At 33.6% G+C, this 20,591-nt stretch overlaps 1 protein-coding gene across 1 annotated transcript; it reads right to left on the bottom strand.

Annotated features, from left to right (window-relative positions):
* Positions 1 to 1,320: 1,320 nt before the first annotated feature.
* LOC144891260 (uncharacterized) lies at positions 1,321 to 19,738 on the bottom strand. The gene is made up of 3 exons (XM_078773676.1): positions 19,378 to 19,738; positions 18,860 to 19,186; positions 1,321 to 1,383 (listed from the first exon to the last, which is right to left on the bottom strand). Exons 1-3 carry the CDS (start codon positions 19,492 to 19,494, stop codon positions 1,321 to 1,323), a joined length of 507 nt encoding a protein of 168 aa, XP_078629802.1. The 5' UTR covers positions 19,495 to 19,738.
* Positions 19,739 to 20,591: the final 853 nt, after the last annotated feature.

The following is a 20,591-nucleotide window of genomic DNA, read 5'->3' as shown; positions in this document are numbered from 1 at the left end:
TACCCTCATTATTTCATTATCTCTTTGCATTGTCTCGTTGTGGCCAAAAATATTAAGCATTCCAACAAGGCATTAATTAAGTAATTAAAGGGTCAAGAGAAAGTTAGGACAACTGTGGGTCCATTGAGTAATGGCACAGGTAGAGTGTTCGTAATGAAAGTGAGACAGCAAGCTTATTCAACATTTGCACAGGAACAGTCAGGGGAATTTCCAAAAGCTGAGGATATTTATCTCAGAAGCGGAAAGAGCTGAGTAGGAGTGAAGGAAGTAAAGAAATGGCGAGGAAAGATAAGAGTAGATAAAGCTCTGTTTGCAGTGTTGCTGGTCGAATCGATAACTGGATTGGAAACTGTATTCGTGAATAGGAAGGAAAGAGTGACTGCGTGGGAGGAAGTGGTGCTGGGAGGTTGTAAGGCATGGGGTACCTCACAGATCAGTTCTACCACAATTATTCAAACTACTAGCAGAGTACATACCCACTCTATTTCTAATCATACAAAACATTCTTCTGACACATCCCTTTTTTGGGCTGTGAATAGGCAGGAGACCACTGCCTCGATCGCTCCTGAAAATAAAATAAATAAAAAAGTACCTGGGCTATGTACATGGAGTAAAACAAAACCATGTGCACTGATCATGTGCATCTGTAATACATCGTGGTTATATATCTCGGATAATTACATTTGCGCTGGTCCATGTATTCATAGGGGGATGACATACAGTGGCCTGGAAAAGTATTCACCCCCTACCAATAATGCCACATTTAGATGAATTACGAATTATGTAGAAACAATTTTTCCAAATGAATGTTTTTATTCAGAACTGAAGAGATCAATCCAAACAATGTTATAGTTGAAGGAGGTTACATGTCAGGAATATGTGCAAAAAACACGTACAAATCAAGATTTTAGGAAGTAGGTTGTAGACAGCAACCACCCAGGGTGGTACTACCGTTCTGACTTAGGAGCGTTAAAGTGGTGCCTGGAACCATCTTTCATTCAGAATTGCTGGTCTTACTTTCTGTCTCACTTAAAATATAGCTACCGGCCTTGCTTTAATCTCCCTTTCTCGCAAACAAACATCATGCACTTTTCATCATACACTTTTCTGCTCTTTTATTTAAGGCCTGGCCTTGATAAGGACTATATAGTCCGTGACTGCAGCCTTCAATATTTAAAAAAAATCACTGGTTGCAAAGGTATTCAGTCCCTGAGGTCAGTACTTGGAGGAAGAACCTTTTGCAGAAATGACTGCTATGAGTCTTTATGGGTGGTAGGTTTCTACCAGCTTGGCAAAGTGACATGGTGAAATCTTTGCCCATTATTCACATGAAAATTGCGCTAGTTCTGCAAAGTTTGATGGGGATTGTTGATGGTCTCGCATCTGCAAGTCTCATCATAAATGTACAATTGGGTTCAAGTCAGGACTTTGACTGGGTCACTCAAGAACATTTGTTTTCTTCTTGTTCAGCCACTTCAGCATGGCTTTAGCTTTGATCTTCGGATCTTCAGATCAACAAACCTGCTGAAATTTCAACCTCCTACCCAGTTTCAGATTCATGACTCACTCAAGCAGGTTTTCATCAAAGATTTCATCAAAGTTTTCATGAAAGATTATCCTGTACTTGGCACCATCCATTGTCCCTTCTACCCTGACGATCTTGCCAGTCCATGCTGATGGAAAGCATCCCCATAACATGATGCTGCCACCACCATGCTTGACAGTATATTATAGTGTTGACTGATTCATATGCACTTTCAGAGTTGTGCCAAATGTAACGTTTTGAATTTAGACTAAAATGTTCAATTTTTGTCTCATCAGAACACAACTTTTCTCCGCATACTTGCAGTATCATTAAGATGCTCTTTCACAAACTCCATACAAACTTTTAGATGCGACTTTTCAGTGATGGTTTCTTTCTACCTGTCCATAGAGGCCAACTTTGCAAAGCCAATGGGATATTCTTGATTGATGAACACTGACCGCCATATTGGACTTCCTGGGTCAAATCAAAAAGCCTTGCAGATCTTTCAGAGTCATTGTTGGATTTCCAGTGACACCTGAACCAGTTTCCTGAGGGGCGACCTCATCTGGGTAGATTCTGGGTGGTATGAGACGTCTTCCTCTTCTTTGCGATGGATTTCACCACACTACTCAAAAGGATAATGAGTGACTTTAAAATCTTCTTGTAACCCTCTCCTGAACGGTGCTTCTTCACCACTTTATGTCTGACTTCTTTGGAAAGCTCCTTGGTCTTCATGTTTACCTTGTTGTTTCCCAAGTGAGTTCCACATTAAAACTCCTTCGATATGGGTGGAAGTTTAATTTTAAAGTTAAATCACCGATTACAAATAGGTGAAACCCATTCCACTTATTTTGTAACGGTTCAAACAAATACTTTGCTCCTAAAGTGATTTGGGGTTAATTAGGCAAAGGGTTTGAATAATTATGTTGTTGAGAATCATCTGATTTTCTCTGTTAATCAAGCTTATTCACATTTTTTCTGAATTGTTTAGCTTCATCACTTGGGAGTTTTTGTAAAAATTACATATATTAAGTTTGATTTGAAGGTATCATGAAATAATCTCAGATGGCATCAAAATGTGAACTTTGGAGGGGGTGAATACTTTTGCAGGCCACTGTAAATCAATGGAGGTTGTTTTTTACACTATACAGGAACCTAGCGAGGCCTCAGGTGTGACAGTAGTGTATATATGTTGCTTCTGGGACACTCTCATTTTTCCCATTGACTTACATGTTAATTTTTCCCCTCCCTCATTGCCCCTAAACACCTCTATTTCTCTCACCCTGTTCTTTACGAACCTTCTAACCTTTTGACATGTTATCCTTATTCATTAGACCACTTAAACAATGGTCCTTCTGTGTGAACCTGTGATCCTTCTGACCTTATGGACCTTTTAACCTTTTACTCTTAATATCATCTGGTGAATCATCTTTGACCCACTCAAACATCGATCCTACAAATATTTGTTTATGCGTGGGAAATAATTTAATTCTCTTGCCACTCTCTTCACCATCTAATATATTAACAAAAAAGATGTTTGAGTTTGGTTCTTTATTAAGATATTTTAACTGAGCTAAGATAAAATGGTAAACCTCCCTCAATGTTCTTGTTTGAGTGCCTCCAGTGCCACATACCATTTTAAAATTAAAGTATATATTTTCCTGGCAACCATCAAAGTTTTCCGTCCACTCAAAAATATTTCCATCTTTTTTACCCAATTCACCGGTATTTAAATTAATTCTCTTATTTGTTTTGTAAATTTTTTTACCAGTTGTCTTTTCAATTATACCTATTTGATATTTTTCACATTCGTTATGTTTACCATTTATATACCAAGGTTGATTACACCTCCACTCTTTAGTCTGGTTGGTACTTGGTTCTATCATTTATATAATTGTAAAAAGGCGGCGGTAGCCCGTTAAAATCCCTAACCCCCCTTTTTAACTTATCACTTATATACTTATATAACCATAAGGGAGACTATCAATTCCATTTTCTAAAATAAACCTCTTATCATCAAAAGCCCCCAATGCTTTCTTATTCACCTCTTCTGAATATAATTTATGTTTATAACTTCTTATTCCATTAATCTTTCTAAACTCTTCTTTCTTTGTTGTTAAACAGTTATAATAATCCTTAAAGTTTATTGTTTCTTTAATGACATTTTTCTTTATGCCTTTTAACTTCTTATCAGTTTTTTCAATGTTATTCACAATGTATTTATAAGCATAAGCCTTAGACCTCAATCCCACAAATTCACTCATGACATTTCCTCCTAATTCATCCTTAAACTTTCCAATCACCTTTTTATTTTTAGAAGAGAACAACTCACTCTCTGGACTGTAATTACTAGTGTCATAGATATTAATGTCCTTTTTCATGTCTGAATAAACATCATCAGTATTAATTTGCAAAATAAAACTATCTGTATCCATATAAAGTAGATGAACATCATTTTGATATTTCTTCCTCAAGTTATTATAAAAGTAATCATACATTAATGACTTTGATAAATCAAGAATTGATGTTCCAATATAAATAGGTTTGTCCATTTTAATACTCTCTTTAATCAAATGGATCGCACAAAAGTTCTCAGTAAAGACCTCAGCTCTAGTAAAACTCGGTCTATTAATTAATTTTGATGCTTGTTTCCAAGATGTGATAGTCTGATATTTTGTCTTTTTCTCACATTTTCCATGGTCTTACCAAAGACCGCATTATTCATGAATTTATAAAAGTCTTTCTCAAAATCTGTTTTTGACTCTGTTCTTCTTTGTGTATTAAAATCAATGTACCCCTTCAACCAATGACTTTGATTGAACTTTAGAACCCTATGGATCTTCTCTACTCTTAGACCTTTTGATAAATATTGTCGCAAATTTCTTTGGTGTAGAACATAATTTTTCTTGTTATATAATGTAGTAAGTAATTTTTCTGTTGATTCACCTATATTAAATGATTGTTGATAATCACTTAACCACTCCTTCTTTGGACTTTCCTTTTCACAAGCAAATGGGAGATCTATGTGTAGGTTATGAAGTTCCTCTGGATATTTCAAATCGACCTCAAAATAATAACCAACCTTTGAATCATTCAATTCTTTTTGTGTAGAGATACATACATCTTGTAAAACCTTTTTGTAATCTTTTTCCTTTACCCATCTAAGTTTTCCATAAGGAAGAGCCTGAGACATTGCCCAGCCATACAGGTTGTTCGCATCATAATACATCAAGTAGGAGCTCTCTACCGATGGATTATAATTTGGAATGTACTTTTTATTCGCTTTAGCATATCTCTTTGAACAGACTTGTGAAATTCCTCCTCTCTTTGCCTTTTCAATCATCAAAAGCATATCAACATCGGTTATCAAATCCAAAGCTTGTTTTGTCATTTTTAACATCGCGCTCCAAGCCAATCCAGGAGCAGTGTAATAGTGAGAAGGATCCAATCCATATCCAGAATGACAGATTGTTCTGAAAGCCTCAAACACATCAGCCAACAAAAGCACATCAGTTTTGAGGTACAAATCGTGATACTCACCAAGATTCTTAATGTTATATTTTTTCCAAACATTTTGTGCGTGTACATAATCTTTATCAGATATATGACTATTATTTAATTTGTTATAGAAATTTTCTTTTAAAGGAAGTTGTGTTTCATTGAATCTCTCAAATGAGTCCATATAGTCATAGGGGTAAATTCCCTTTTGTGTTAGAAAATCTTTATCTAAAAAATACTCTGAAAGACATGGAAACTCTTTTAGATTTTGAACCAAGTTAGCCAATGGACTTGCCATGAATTTAAATGTATCAAGAAATCTGATATGAGTAATAGGAGATGTGTGAATTGTTTTTGTGAATGAAATGTATTTCTGATCCGTGTTTGGAATTGCTGAGATACTTCCAGAAGTCTTTGAGAGTTCCTTGATAAATAGATGTGTATCATAATGAGCGTTGTTATGAAGAAAGAAAGGAATGAAAGAGGGGAGTTGATAATTAATATTACAACTTTGATGAGCCGGACCTCTATATTTACCAGTGAGATGACAATGGTCTCTAACCTTTAGACCTTTACCAATTTTCTCCTCACAAATATGACAGACATTGTTTTTTATAAATTCCCTTTTTTCTTTACTTGTTAAGGACATTGGTTTATTGGTTTCTCTCATTATCTTGGTTAATCGAACACAGTCTTTTTCTAGTCGTTTCACAAACTCCTCTGGGGTATTTGAGCCTCTATACATCTCTAACTTGTTATATTTATCACCAACGGATGATTTGATATAATAACAAAAACCACAAGGAGTATGTTTTTGATATTTATTTGTGTATGATTCTTTTGGATCTGGAGAAGCAGTATCAATTTTTTCTAAAATACTTTCAAAATCAGCATATATAACAAATGGATGTTTTATTGTTTTCTTTTCATCTTTGAATGTGATCTTTGAGTCTTTTTTAGGCATGTTGATTACCGTTGATTTATGTTCACCACAATAATTTGAATGTTTATCTAATCTTTCTTGTGTATGGAAGAAGTTAAGACAACGCATACAAATATATATTTTATTTGTTCTTTTACATACTTGTGGTTTTATTAATTTTGTAATATCTTTGATGTATGTATAATGTGAATTTTCGTCTGAATTAAAATATAGAAGATTAATATGAGTTTGTTTACAATTGTCAGAAAGCTTTAAAACCTGAATGTTGTTTGTTTCTGTTAGACCATAAACATTAACTGATAAATTATTCAACTTTTCAAATTTAGGAATATCATTTAAAGTCATCGGAAACTTTAGATCTTTCGTATTTAATGTATTCTCATATTTTTTATAATGAGATACTCTTTCATCATGAAAATGTGGAGGATGTAAGTGTGCTAGAATAGACCAGAGAAAACATTTATTGTCTTTATTTTTGATATTGATAACTGCTTTTCTATTTTTGATAACACTGGGTAAATCAATGTAAGAAGAAGCTTTTAGAGGATCTGATTTAAGAATATGAATGTCTATGTAAATAATTTTTCCTATATTGAATCCACTTCCTACGATTGAATTATCCACATCTTGCTCTTGTTTAATAAGTTCATCATAGACTCCTGATGTTTTAAAATCTTGATATGAAGATATAAAGTGTGGCTCAGTTCTCATGTATGGTGTATCTATAACTCCTTCATCCTTTGTCATTTCTAATTTTACTCCCATATAAAATTTAAGTGGTTTCATTTCTTTTAGTGTTTTTTCAATCAACGTTTGAACAGCAGGTTTAACTATTTCTACAGCATCAACTATAGACTCTGGTTTAGGAGGTTTGAAGTTAAAGACTCTTATTTTAATATGTCCTTTGAATGCACCATCAGAGTTTTTAATAGTAAACAATTTTGACAAGTGTTTGTTAGTTTTAAGATGGGCTTTAAACCCCTTCTTGAGGATGGTTGTTTTACAGACCTTACAATGTTTTGTTTTAGGTGGAAGAGGGGAAAGTTTGTTAAGAATGTTGTATGTATGTTTTGCGGTGAGAATATGTTGTTTATAATATTTTACTTCCTTCTCGCAAGTATCACAATAAACCATATTTATAGCGTGAGAAAACGTGGTGTTTTATATATATCACTGTGCTTAAAATAAAACACTTTTGAGCTTTACAGCTCCGTTTTATATATATCGCTGTGCTTAAAATAAAACACTTTTGAGCTTTACAGCTCCGTTTTATATATATCGCTGTGCTTAAACTAAAACACTTTTTCACTCAGAATCATCGAAGTCATAACTATCACATGAATACTCAGATTCATACTCAGAGTCATCAATAAAGCTACTCTCATAACTATCATTTGAGCACAAACTATTAGTATCATAACTATCATCTGTGTTCAATGAAATACTCTCATCACCATCATCCGAGTTCAATGAAATACTATCATCACTATCGTCCGAGTTCAATGAAATAGTAAAATCTTCACTGCTGTAATGACTCATATTTAATTAGCAGAAAAAAGCTTTCCATCTATACCAATATACTTTCTTTCATTAACGGATTCAATCTCTACATTTTTAATATCAAAAGTTATCTTTAAATAATCTCTAACTATCATAGAACGAAATGACATTTCACCAGAAATATGAACATCATTCATTTTACTTAGATCTACACCCTTTGGATTATTAAAGGAAATACAAATTTCTCCACGAGTATTGTTGATGGTCTTATCATTCTTTTTCAAAGTATCGTGGTCAATCACTTTTTCAAGCTTTGAATAAATTGCCAGGAGTAGAGGAGAAACTTTTGTTAGATTTACTTTAATGGATGTCTTTCCAGGTATAGTTAGAGCTCTTCCTTTAAATGAAATAGAGGGGCTCATGTTATTTTCCATAACTGGTTTTACCCAAAAATTTCCATATTTATCTTTGTTCAATTTAACATCTTTGACATATTTTTCTATATCTTTCACCGAAGTAGAGATTGATTGAAATTTGTCTTTTGTGCTTTGAAACATTGTATTTATTAATGAATAAACTTGCGTTTAGTTTAAGTAAAAATTTACCATATAAATATGATAAGTTCTGAAGGATATTTAGAATTTCCAGACTCTCCATATGATAAATTAGAGAATTGTCCGGCTTGTGATAGAATAGGGCTTAATAATGAGGGTTCATATAAACAATGTATTTTCTGTGATTTAATTTTAATTAATGATAATAAAAAATATAAAAATATATATAACTCTTTTAAATTAGAACCAAAAATGAATTACTTTACAAGATTAATAAGAGAGATGAATGTTAAGTATTGTGATGATAATACACCATTTCTTTCAAGGGAAGAGACTATTTGTATTGAGGAAATGTATAAGGGTTTAATGATATTTATTATTCAAAATAATTTTAATGGAAATGTTAATACAAGATACTATATAAATAAAATAATGAATTATTTTGAAATTAAACCCGAACTCAGGATAAAATATAGAGTTTCTAAAATAGCTCAAAAAAAGTTAGATGACTTGTTTTCCAAATATATAAATGAATGATTTTTTACCCGTTTGGGAAAATAAGATAAAATTTAATAACCATAAAAACATTCCAAATTCATTGAGATGTCTAATAGTTGGTTCAAGCGGATGTGGAAAAACCTGTTTACTTTTAAAGATGCTCCTTGGTCCTAATTTTTTAGATTATGATAATTTAATAATTTTTACAAAGTCTAGTTTTCAACCCGAGTATCAACTACTCTCACAGGGTTTTAATGCAGGTCTTAAAAAGGAAGACATTATCGGTTTATTTAAACTTCAAAACAAACTAAATGATTATAATATTGAAGATATAATACAATTATTTTGTGATACACAGAAATCAAAATCGAAACCAAAACCCATAACTTGTATTCTCAGTGATAATACGGATGATATACCTTCACCTCAAGATTTAGATAAATCAAAAAAGAACCTCGTCATCTTTGATGATTGTGTTAATGAGAGAAACCAAACAGTAATGGATAGCTACTATACAAGAGGGAGACATTCTTCTTGTAATTGTATATATCTTAGTCAATCATATTTTCAACTCCCTCGACGCTCAATAAGAAACAATGTCAATACTTTTATTTTATTTAAGTTAAATTCAATAGATGTAAATAATTTTTGGAGAGATAATTGCTCTACGTTATGTAGTAAAAAAGAATTTGAAAATTATATGAAACACACGATTGAAAAATATAAATATATTGTTGTGAAACAAGATGAGATATTAAACGATGTATTTTTATTTTAAACATAATTACATATATAAATGATAACTATTATTATTAATCTTGTGGGTAAATCTGCTTCAGGAAAGAACTTTCATAAATCTAAACTCTTGAATAGTAAAAATGAAAAGATTGTAAGTTTTTTTTTAAAAACACCCTATGATTCGTTTTGTGAGTACTACAACCAGAGCAAAGCGACCAGGAGAAGTAGAAGGGAAAGATTATTACTACATTTCAATGGAGGAACATATGCGATTGAGGAACGAAGGTCAAATATTTGAGGAGGTCTCTCTTGGTTCTACAAAATATTCACATTGTAAGAGTGAGTTAAATAAAGTAAAATCTAATGGTCTTGGGATTTTAGAAACTAATCCTGAAGGAATGAGACAAATTATTAAACAATTGTGTGGTGATGGAGTTAAGATTTTATCATTCGGTTTTGATATCGATGAGGAGACTCAACGCAAACATATGAAAAGCAGAGATACAAGTATTAGTGAAGAAGAAATAACAACTCGTATTAATACCAATAAAGAATTTGATGAAATATTTAAAGAAAAGGATTTATTTCAACACATTTACTATAATGACAAAGAAAAGGAAAATTTTCCCATTGACCTTTACAATTCATTAAATGATATTTTTCAATAAATAAATACAGAAAATGAATACCGAAGAAAGAGTAAGAAAGTTTAAAGAACATCAAGAGTTGGTTTCAAAAGTTGTAAAGCAACAGGAAGAGATAAAGAAGAAACGGAGACAGAAACTAACTGGTGAAGAAGCCTTTGAAAGAAAACAAGAGAAATTTTTTAAACCGCTTTTAAAAACTCAACACTCTACAGTTCCCACGGTAGAATTTACTCCAAAAAAACTTCAAATGCTCAAAGATTTTAGTCAGATAACAAAACAAGAACTTGGAAAATTAGAATATAATGATGAAGAATTATTTCAGAAACTTGAGGAGGTAAATCAACCCCCTAATTATGTAGTGGAAGCTCTTCAAAACAATGAATATTTGGCAGATTCAAAAACCAGAGCAGGTCTCATTCCAACAGAAGAACCAGCAGTTTTCCATCTTGTGAAAGAAAAGGTATTGATATTTAATGATGAATTGATGTTCTTGAGTTCTACTCAACCAAATGTTAAATTAACTCCAAGATTAATGTTTCTTCTAACAAACCCCGGATTCAGCGGTTCAAAATATTTTGAGGAACCACTTGATATGGAAAGAGAGGAAGATAGGGTATATATTGAGTTGCTAAATGCACTTGATTATGGAGTTTCTGTTGCTGGTAAAAGTAAGAAGAATGAGAAGGAGAAACATATTATTGATGCTTTAAGTAAGCTTGGTTCGGGTGTTAGTTTTCTTCCAAATGACCCATCACAATTAGTTAATAGGCTATTATTGTTGTTAGGTAGTAAGAAGGCTGGAAACAACAATTGTTTTAATGAATCCTCAGCCATTTTAGATCAGTTGATGAATATGAAAATAATTAATAAATGTCAATACAAAGATATTTTATTAGATATTAAATAAGATGAGAAGCACAATTCTTAGTTTTAATTTCACAACGAGCGATTACACAGCTTCATTCCCTTACCCACTACAACTTGACCCCCTTACCTCATATGAGGCATCTTTATTGTCGATGGAAACTTATAATACCTTGTTTAATATCACAGAGAAAAACAACAAGTTTAGTTATAATCCAGGAAGTGGATATAAAACTATAACCGTTTCACCTGGAGCTTACGAGATTTCTCAAATATCTTCAGAAGTCTCTTGCCTTATGAAAGAAAAAGGTGATGAACCAAAAAATATTGTAATAGATATTCAAAAACACACTTCAAAATCAACTATTAAACTTAAAAATAATTATAAAGTTGATTTCACGATTGATAATTCGTTTAGAGAGCTATTGGGTTTCTCTTCAAAAAAGATTGAAAATAACGGGACGTTTTACAGTGATAATGTTATCCAAATATCCTCCGGTATAAATTCAGTATTAATTCATTGTGATTTGATTGATGGTGCTTATAACGATGGAATAAGAACAAATACAATATTTTCATTCAGTGCATACTCAACCCCGATTGGTTATAAATTTAATATGGAACCAAAAAATCTTGTCTATTTACCTGTCAGGAAAAACCATATACAGAGTAAATTTTAGGATAACCGACCAAGATAATCGTATGATATCCTTTAATGATGAAATTATATCCATCAGAATTCACCTACGTGAAGTTTTTCAATAAATAAATAATGGTTATTGTGAGAAAACACGAGTTGGGAAAATATAAAATAATTACAGGGGAGGGCATGTACCTTTCACCATACTATACAAGGTATGTGGGTAGAGGATACAATAAACCTAAGAGACAACGAGGTGTAGGTCATCAATTTCGAAATAAAGGAGATGGGATAATTGATACTCTAATGGGTATTGGTTCAACCATCCTTAAACATAAAGACCTAATTGGTTCAACTGCTTCTGCCATGGGTTCAGTTGCGGGTGCTATAAAGAGTATAAAAGATGCTCAAAAGGAGTCTCATAAATTACAAGCAATCAAAGAAATAAAAAAAGGTAAAACTCAACTATCTTCACAAGAACGACAAAAAATCATTAAAATACTTGGGTCAGGGTTTCAACAATTTTAATGCTCTATAAATACAAGTATGGAAGCGATTGATAGTATCTATGATTTGGATGATACGATTATCATTTCAAACTCCACTAAAAAGGAAGACTATTTTAAGGTAAATGCTATAACAGGAACAGACTGGAATTCAAACGGAACAAAAAGTTTTGAAATAAATAATCAACAAACTTACTTGAATATAGCTGATAGTTTCTTGCTGTGTAAATTTAAATTCACTAAGGCTGCGAATAATACTAATGCTACACTCGTAAATGATTTCTTCTGGAAAATGTTTGACAGTGTCCGCCTGTATATTGGAACACAAGAGGTTGAAGCGGTTGATTATATCTCTGCTACATCTGAAATGATGAAATTTACACTATATTCGTTTAGTGATAGAATGGGTAAGGGGGCTGTTGAAGGTTTTATTCCTGATATGTCAACGGGTACAAACGCAGACCCTGGTTATAGTCAAAGGAAGTCAATGTATAATGATGACACAAAAGCTGAGAATAGTTTTACCATAGCAGTACCTCTGAAAGGTATATTTGGATTTTGTGATTATGATAAAGTTTTGTATGGGCTTAAAATTAGATTTCAACTACAAAGGAATGATAATGTAAATAGATTGCTTTTTGGGGTTGAAAATGCTTTTGGAGAAAATAATAAATTTGTTATTAATGATTTGTTTTCGTATATCAGTGAATATACTCCTAATCTTAAAACGGAAGAGATGTTAAATAGAAGACTTAACTCAAAGAAACCGCTAAATGTATCATACCTTAAAAGAAGATGTCAACACGTTAAACTGGAACACACTACCTACACTTGGAATTTGGGTGTTCTTCAAGGAAAGCCACGATACCTCTGGCTCATTTTTAAAAAACCAGATGGAGAGGACGGTACTAATAAGAATAATGCGCTGAGTGATAATGCTAAGGTGAAACAACTTCGGGTTTCTCTTGATGGCACATTTTATCCGCGAGATAGATTGGAAATTGATTGGGAAAAAAATGAATATGCGGAAGCCTACAAGTCCTACCAAAAGGTGTGTGAAAGTAATGGTAATAATGATCCTATTTTGGATATGGTTGCGTTTCAAAAACTTTATACAATCTACGCAATTGACCTGAGTTCTCAAAAGGAAACTATAAAGTCTAATCGAGTGGATACTTCTCTATACATTGAAAGAGGGGAGAGTGAAGAGGTTAATGCATATTGTTTGCTTTTGGAGGAAACAGCATTACAGATTAATACAGATAATGGTGTTATGATTAATATCACATAGGTTTTTTCTCATAAATAAATGGTTGGGGTATATGTTAATCAAATCAATCTTAATAAATTAACATCTTGTATTCAAAATCAAAAGCCTTGTATTATTAATGTTAATACAATTCAAAGAAAAGGAGCTGTAAGAATTGATGTTTTACTCACACACACACACAAGTAAAAACACTAAATGATGTTGGATCTCTTAAAATTAAAATGACGAAACCTATGTTAAAGAAATATTCAATAGACGAGTCAAGAGGAGGATTTCTCCCGTTTCTAATTCCTTTATTTGCTGGTTTAAGTGCGGCGGGAGCATTGACTGGTGGTATTTCAGCAGCGGTAAAAACTGCTAATGAAAGGAAGGCACAACTAAAAGCTCAAAAAGAATTGGAAAGACATAACAAGGAGTTGGAGAAACAAATTAGTGGAAGTGGTGTAATTGTAGATTTTGTTCAAAAACTTGAAAGTCTACCTGATAAAGCTAGATTGTTGGTTAGAGATATGCTTTCCTCTATCGCTCAAGCGGGTGTTAAACTAACTAAACGGGGTAATGGATTGTATCTTTCTCATAAATAAATGGATAAATGGTTTAAACAATTTGGAAAGAATACAACGTCAAATATAGAACTTACTAAGTATTGTAAAACACTAAAAATTGATAATGTGGTTATTTGTATGAGAGATGAATTAATACATATAAATAAGAATACAAAGAATATTATTATGAATTTAGACACACAGAATGGTTCTCATTGGGTTTGTATTCATAATAGTCAGGATAAATATTATTTTGATAGTTATGGTATGCCACCACCTGTTGAAGTAATACAATTCTTACAGAATGGTGTTTATCAAACATTTCAAGTTCAAGAAATTAATTCTAAATGTTGTGGTCAATTATGTTTATATGTATTATTTCAACTCAACAATAATGAAAATTTTTATGATATCATTTTTAATCTAATATAAATGACTTATGTTGGAAAAGATGGTTCTATCTTTGGAAAATCCTCTCAGGATATTGATTTATCAAATTATTATACAAAGGCACAGGCTGAACGACAAAAATATAGTGTAAGTAAAAATATTAATATGAAGAATACTTATAAATTAATCAATTATCCAAACCCTACAGATGCAAATGACTTAATTAGATTTAGTGATTTATCACAATATATATTTTTAAAGAAAACAGCACGTTTTGTTAAACAAGTAAAATTTACAACCACAACACCTGGTTATACTGCCCATACACCTTTCCTCATTGAATTTAACTACCTGCTTACAATTGAATTTTATAAAGAAGGACATGTAGTTAATATGCGAATTAATAAATGGGGGTACGATATGCCTGATTTAGGATATAATTGGTCTTTTTCAATAAACATAGAAGACCTACATGATTTGAATCAGTCTCGTAAAGAAGAATATTATCCACTTGGTGAGGATAAGGATTTATGTGGAAGTACAATTAATAAACAACAAATACATGGTTTTAAGAAAAGAAAAATATATGATAGTATAGCGATGGTTAGCATGACAAAGAAGGAAGGTCATGAGATAAGGATAGAAAGCCGAGGAATACAAACCGATTTGGTAGTGGGAAGATGGGGTGGTATTACCTGTCATAATATTAATCTCACATATATTTCTGATACATAAATGGCAGGAAGAAGACTACAAGAGAATTATAATTTTTGTATTCAAGGATACCTACAAGAAAAGGGTGCTCGGTATTACATACCTTATGATTTGGAGCATATACATGGGAATTTTGTCATAAAAAACTGGCCTTATACTGATATTGTTAAACCCACAAATAGAGACTTGTTTAAAGTATTAAATAAAAATGAACTTCTCAAAGTTATGAAATATAAAACTCTTTTAGAAATCGTCAACAAATCTTATTGGTATCCTATTATGAGAAAAATAAATTATAGATACAAGAATATCTCAAAATCCAGATGAGTATATGTATAATATTCTTTGGGGTTTAAACTCAAGGGTAGCAAGGGATGAGGAAGGAGTTGAAGAAGAGAAGGAGAAAAGAGAGAAAAGAGAGAAGGAGGAGAGGGAACAAAGAGAGAGGGAGGAGAGGGAGATGGAAATCAGAGCGATTCAAAAAAGAGTGGATGTATTACAGCAAGAAGATCAATCTCAACTCACCGAAGAGGAAAATAAAGAAAGAATGAATGCTGTGAAAATATTGATATCAAAAATTGCTAAGATAAATGAGGAAGGAGTTAAAGAAGAGAAGGAGGAAAGAGAGAAAAAGGAGAAGGAGGAAAGGGAGAAAAAGGAGGAGGAGAGGGAGAAAAAGGAGAGGAGGAGAGGGAGGAAAGGGAGCAAAGAGAGAGGGAGGAAAAATATAAAAAGATGGAAATCAGTGAGATTCGTAAAAGATTGAGTGTATTAGAGCAAATAAATCAATCTCAACGCACCGAAGAGGAAATTAAAGAATTAACAACTCTTATGAAGATAATGGTTTCAAAAATAACAACGTCAATGTCTTCAATTTCAGGGAGGAGATTTAAACGAGAAAGTCGTGAAGAAGAAGAAGAAGAAGAAGGAAAAGATTATGTGATTGATGATGTTGGTGTCATTGACTTTAGTTAGTTTTTATTTGTAAATAAATGGAGGAGAGAGTGAAGGCATTCCTTAGGATTCTTTATGTTTTAAAAATAAAGATTGAAATGTATATGTTGAAAACCAAAAAGGTTTTGATACTCTGTCGGAATTTTTCTGATAAATAAATATGAGTTATTGTCTCAACTGTAAAAAGAAAACTAAATCTAAAAATATCTCTTATGTTAAAGCTAAAAATAATCGAGTTTATCAAAAAGGAATATGTCAAGTATGTGGCTCTAAAAAGTGCCAATTCATCTCTCCTAAAAGAGGAGGAGACATACAAAAGTTTCTGTCAGGAAGTAAATTTACAACAACTGGAATTCCAGGGGAATTACACCTTCCAGGGTATTCTTTCTGTGGTCCAGGAACAAACTTGGATAAAAGATTAGATGAGGCTGACAATCCTAAACCTTGGTCTAAACCTACAAATAGGGTTGACGAAGTGTGTATGAAGCATGATATTGCTTATGGGAAAACCACTACGTTGACTGAAAAACATAAAGCCGACAGCGAAATGTTGTATAATTTGTCTTTGATACAAAATCCAACGTTGAGAGAGAAAGTTGATAGGTTTATTGTGAGAAATTTGATAAATGCTAAATTGAAACTTGGTCTTGGTTATTCCTCAAAAAACTATTAGGCTCTAATGATGTCATCAAGACTGAGGAGCTTTTGGCTGAAGAATTACACAAACCTATAATCACAAAGTTTAAAAGAAGGAAGGTTTATTCTAAATACACCGACCACATATGGTCCGCTGATTTAATTGAATTGAATAATGACAGGGGATACAGGTATGCTTTAACCGTTATTGATTTGAGGAGTAGATTTGCCTGGGTTGTCCCTTTAAAAAATAAAAGGGGTGATACTTTAATGTTAGCCTTTAAGCTAATATTTGATCAGGATAAAAGGAAACCAAAGAAGTTATGGACTGATGAGGGAACAGAGTTCTATAACAAAATATTCATGAAATTTCTTAAGGGGAAGGGTATTAAATTATACAGCACCTTTAATGAAGGAAAGGCAGTTGTTATTGAGCGTTTTAATCGTACTTTAAAAGAGAAATTATATAAAAAATTCACACAACTCGGTTCTCAAAAATGGGTGTATTTAATTCAGGATATTGTAGATAATTACAATAATACAGTTCATTCATCAACAAAATCAAAACCATCAGAAACATTTACAAAATTAGAATATGAAAAGGAGATTAATTTGAGAAAGCCCAAGTTTAAAGTTGGTGATATTGTAAGAATATACAAATGGAAAAGTCATTTTGAGAAAGGTTATACACAAAAATGGACTCGTGAATTATTTAAAATCATTGATGTAATGGATACAGTCCCTTGGACCTACAAATTATATGATTTAAATGGAGAAGAAATCTTGGGTTCAGTTTACTCGCAAGAATTACAAAAAACACAAGTAAGCAGCTAATACCCTTGAAAATAATAAATAAATAAATAAAATGTAATGGGGATACGTTTTTAAATCTGTGAACCCCAAACACAGAATCCCACAACTTTTTAGTTGGGGCTTAACTTTTGTGTGTGTATAATGGGGATACGTTTTTAAATCTGTGAACCCCAAACACAGAATCCCACAACTTTTTAGTTGGGGCTTAACTTTTGTGTGTGTATAATGGGGATACGTTTTTAAATATGTGAACCCCAAACACAGAATCCCTCAACTTTCCAGTTGGGGCTTAACTTTTGTGTGTGTATAATGGGGATACGTTTTTAAATCTGTGAACCCCAAACACAGAATCCCACAACTTTTTAGTTGGGGCTTAACTTTTGTGTGTGTGTGTATGTGTGAGTGAGTCATAATAATATACAAACCCTAACCCAACCCCAACCCTAACCCAACCCCATCCCTAACCCAAACCCATCCCTAACCCAACCCCATCCCTAACCCAACCCATCCCTAACCCAACCCCATCCCTAACCCAACCCCATCCCTAACCCAACCCCATCCCTAACCCAACCCCAACCCTAACCCTCACATTCAAAATCCCAACCCTAACCCAACCCCATCCCTAACCCAACCCCATCCCTAACCCAACCCATCCCTAACCCTCACATTCAAAATCCCAACCCTAACCCACTCCCATCCCTAACCCAACCCCAACCCTAACCCTCACATTCAAAATCCCAACCCTAACCCAACCCCATCCCTAACCCAAACCCATCCCTAACCCAACCCCATCCCTAACCCAACCCCATCCCTAACCCAACCCCAACCCTAACCCTCACATTCAAAATCCCAACCCTAACCCAACCCCATCCCTAACCCTCACATTCAAAATCCCACCCAAACCCTAACATAATCTTTCTTTTCTTCTTTTTTTAAATACGTATTTTTTTTTTCCTCTTCCTCCAATTCTGTCTTTCAAGGCTTTCAAGTTTGAAGAAGTAGAAATGGGAAGAAAGAATTTTCCAGCATTTTCTTCCTCGAACTTTCTTGATATTGCTTAAATCAAGCGTCATTAAATAAAGAACATTGTTCATTGCTTTAGAATCCAAAGAGTCTCCAAGAGGAACCCCACAGGTAGAGTCTCCAAAATAAAACCAACTTTCCAAGTTCCCAAGGTATAACCACATTCCTGTTGAGCCTCCAAGATAGGTATCACATTCCGAGTCATCAAAACAAAACCCCCATTCCGAGTCTCCAAAAATATAACCATCTTTCCAAGTCCCCAAGGTAGAACCACAATTTTCAGAAATATTGGGGGTTTCCGTGATAAGTCTCACATAGTATAACTGCGGACCATCAGGGAAAACTTCCCTTTCCCAATTTTTTAGGGTTTCTATGATGTGTCTCACATAGTATAACTGCGGACCATCAGGGAGAACTCTCCTTGCCCAATTTTTTAGGGTTTCTATGATGTGTCTCACATAGTATAACTGCGGACCATCAGGGAGAACTCTCCTTGCCCAATTTTTAGGGTTTCTATGATGTGTCTCACATAGTATAACTGTGGACCATCAGGGAGAATTCCCATTTCACAATTTTTTAGGGTTTCTATGATGTGTCTCACATAGTATAACTGCGGACCATCAGGGAGAACTCCCCTTTCCCAATTTTCAGAAATTTGTGGGTCTCCAATGTATGACTTGTATTCTGGCTCATCAAGGTAGAACTTGTTCAGTGGGTTTTGTTTTGATAACTCACAACAAGTATCATCATGGTAAAACTCTTTTTCAGGATTTTGTGGATCTCCAAGGTATAACTCTTTGGCTGGGTCATCAAGGTAGAACTCGTTCTGGGGGTCTTGGTTGTTCAAAATGTCTTCAAACAAAAAAATAACTTCATCCCAAGTTGTGTTAAAAGCAGAATTTTCATTTCGTATCTCAGATACAATTTCCTGTGAAAGAAAATAACAATGTATTAATTTAATACAATATTTTTATTTGTATAAATCAAGCTCTATGAATATTAAAATAAACTTTGTTAACTCTTACACGAGTCTCATCTAAAAAAAAAAAATTTTAAAATAAATAATTAAATTAATAATTAATTAAATAAATAAATAAATAAATAAATAAACAAACTTACCTCCATTGATAAGAGGTTCGAGTCCAGTTCATCAATCTGAAGGTTGAGTTCTACACAGGTAGTAGGACTCCAAGGAATAGCAAAGTTATCCCATTCCATTTCGGCATAGTAGTCCATTCTCAAGTGAAGCAGAAAGCGTGTTTGAAAAAGCCTGTGTGGTCGGTGCCTTTTATAAGGACTGGGTGTGTCATTTCCTGTGGAAATTCCCTGGGCGTGTCTTAACTGGAAATGATGTGATGGGAATTCCCTGAAAATGATGTAATGTATTACCTGGAAATGATACAATGCTAAAGAGTTTATAAAGTGGGTGGGGCTTAGCAAAAGTGGGTGGGGCTTAGCAAAAGTGGGCGGGGCTTCGCAAAAAGTGGGCGGGGCTTCACAAAAAGTGGGCGGGCTTAACAAAAGGGGGCGGAGCTTACCAAAAAGTGGACGGAGCTTAACAAAAGGTGGACAGAGCCTACCAAAAAGTGTGTGGCACTCGATGCGCTCAAACAAGAACATTGAGGGAGGTTTACCATTTTATCTTAGCTCAGTTAAAATATCTTAATAAAGAACCAAACTCAAACATATTTTTTGTTAATATATTAGATGGTGAAGAGAGTGGCAAGAGAATTAAATTATTTCCCACGCATAAACAAATATTTGTAGGGTCGTTGTTTGAGTGGGCCAAAGATGATTCACCAGATGATATTAAGAGTAAAAGGTTAAAAGGTCCATAAGGTCAGAAGGATCACAGGTTCACACAGAAGGACCATTGTTTAAGTGGTCTAATGAATAAGGATAACATGTCAAAAGGTTAGAAGGTTCGTAAAGAACAGGGTGAGAGAAATAGAGGTGTTTAGGGGCAATGAGGGAGGGGAAAAATTAACATGTAAGTCAATGGGAAAAAATGAGAGTGTCCCAGAAGCAACATATATACACTACTTGTGACATTGTGTTGATTTTTTTGTCACCACAGCTCAGGAAGGACATAGCTGCAAAAGTGAGGGCTGATAATAGTGGAGCTATATTGATTTTGGGGCTAGCTAGACTCAGCTATTTGGAGCAACTGAAGGAGACCGGACTTATACATTACAAAGGACGTGATTGAGAGTGGATATGATTGTGATGCTTTAAGATAATGAAGGGTATAGACAACATAAGTGAAGAAGAGTTTTTCAGCAGAATATATGGCAATAGGACGAGGGGCCATTCAATGCTCATACTTCCACATT

This window comes from Myxine glutinosa, chromosome 3, assembly GCF_964187855.1.
Source record: "Myxine glutinosa chromosome 3, kmMyxGlut1.1, whole genome shotgun sequence".
Taxonomy (NCBI): Eukaryota; Metazoa; Chordata; class Myxini; order Myxiniformes; family Myxinidae; genus Myxine; species Myxine glutinosa.
This window is presented reverse-complemented; position numbering and strand designations above follow the sequence as displayed.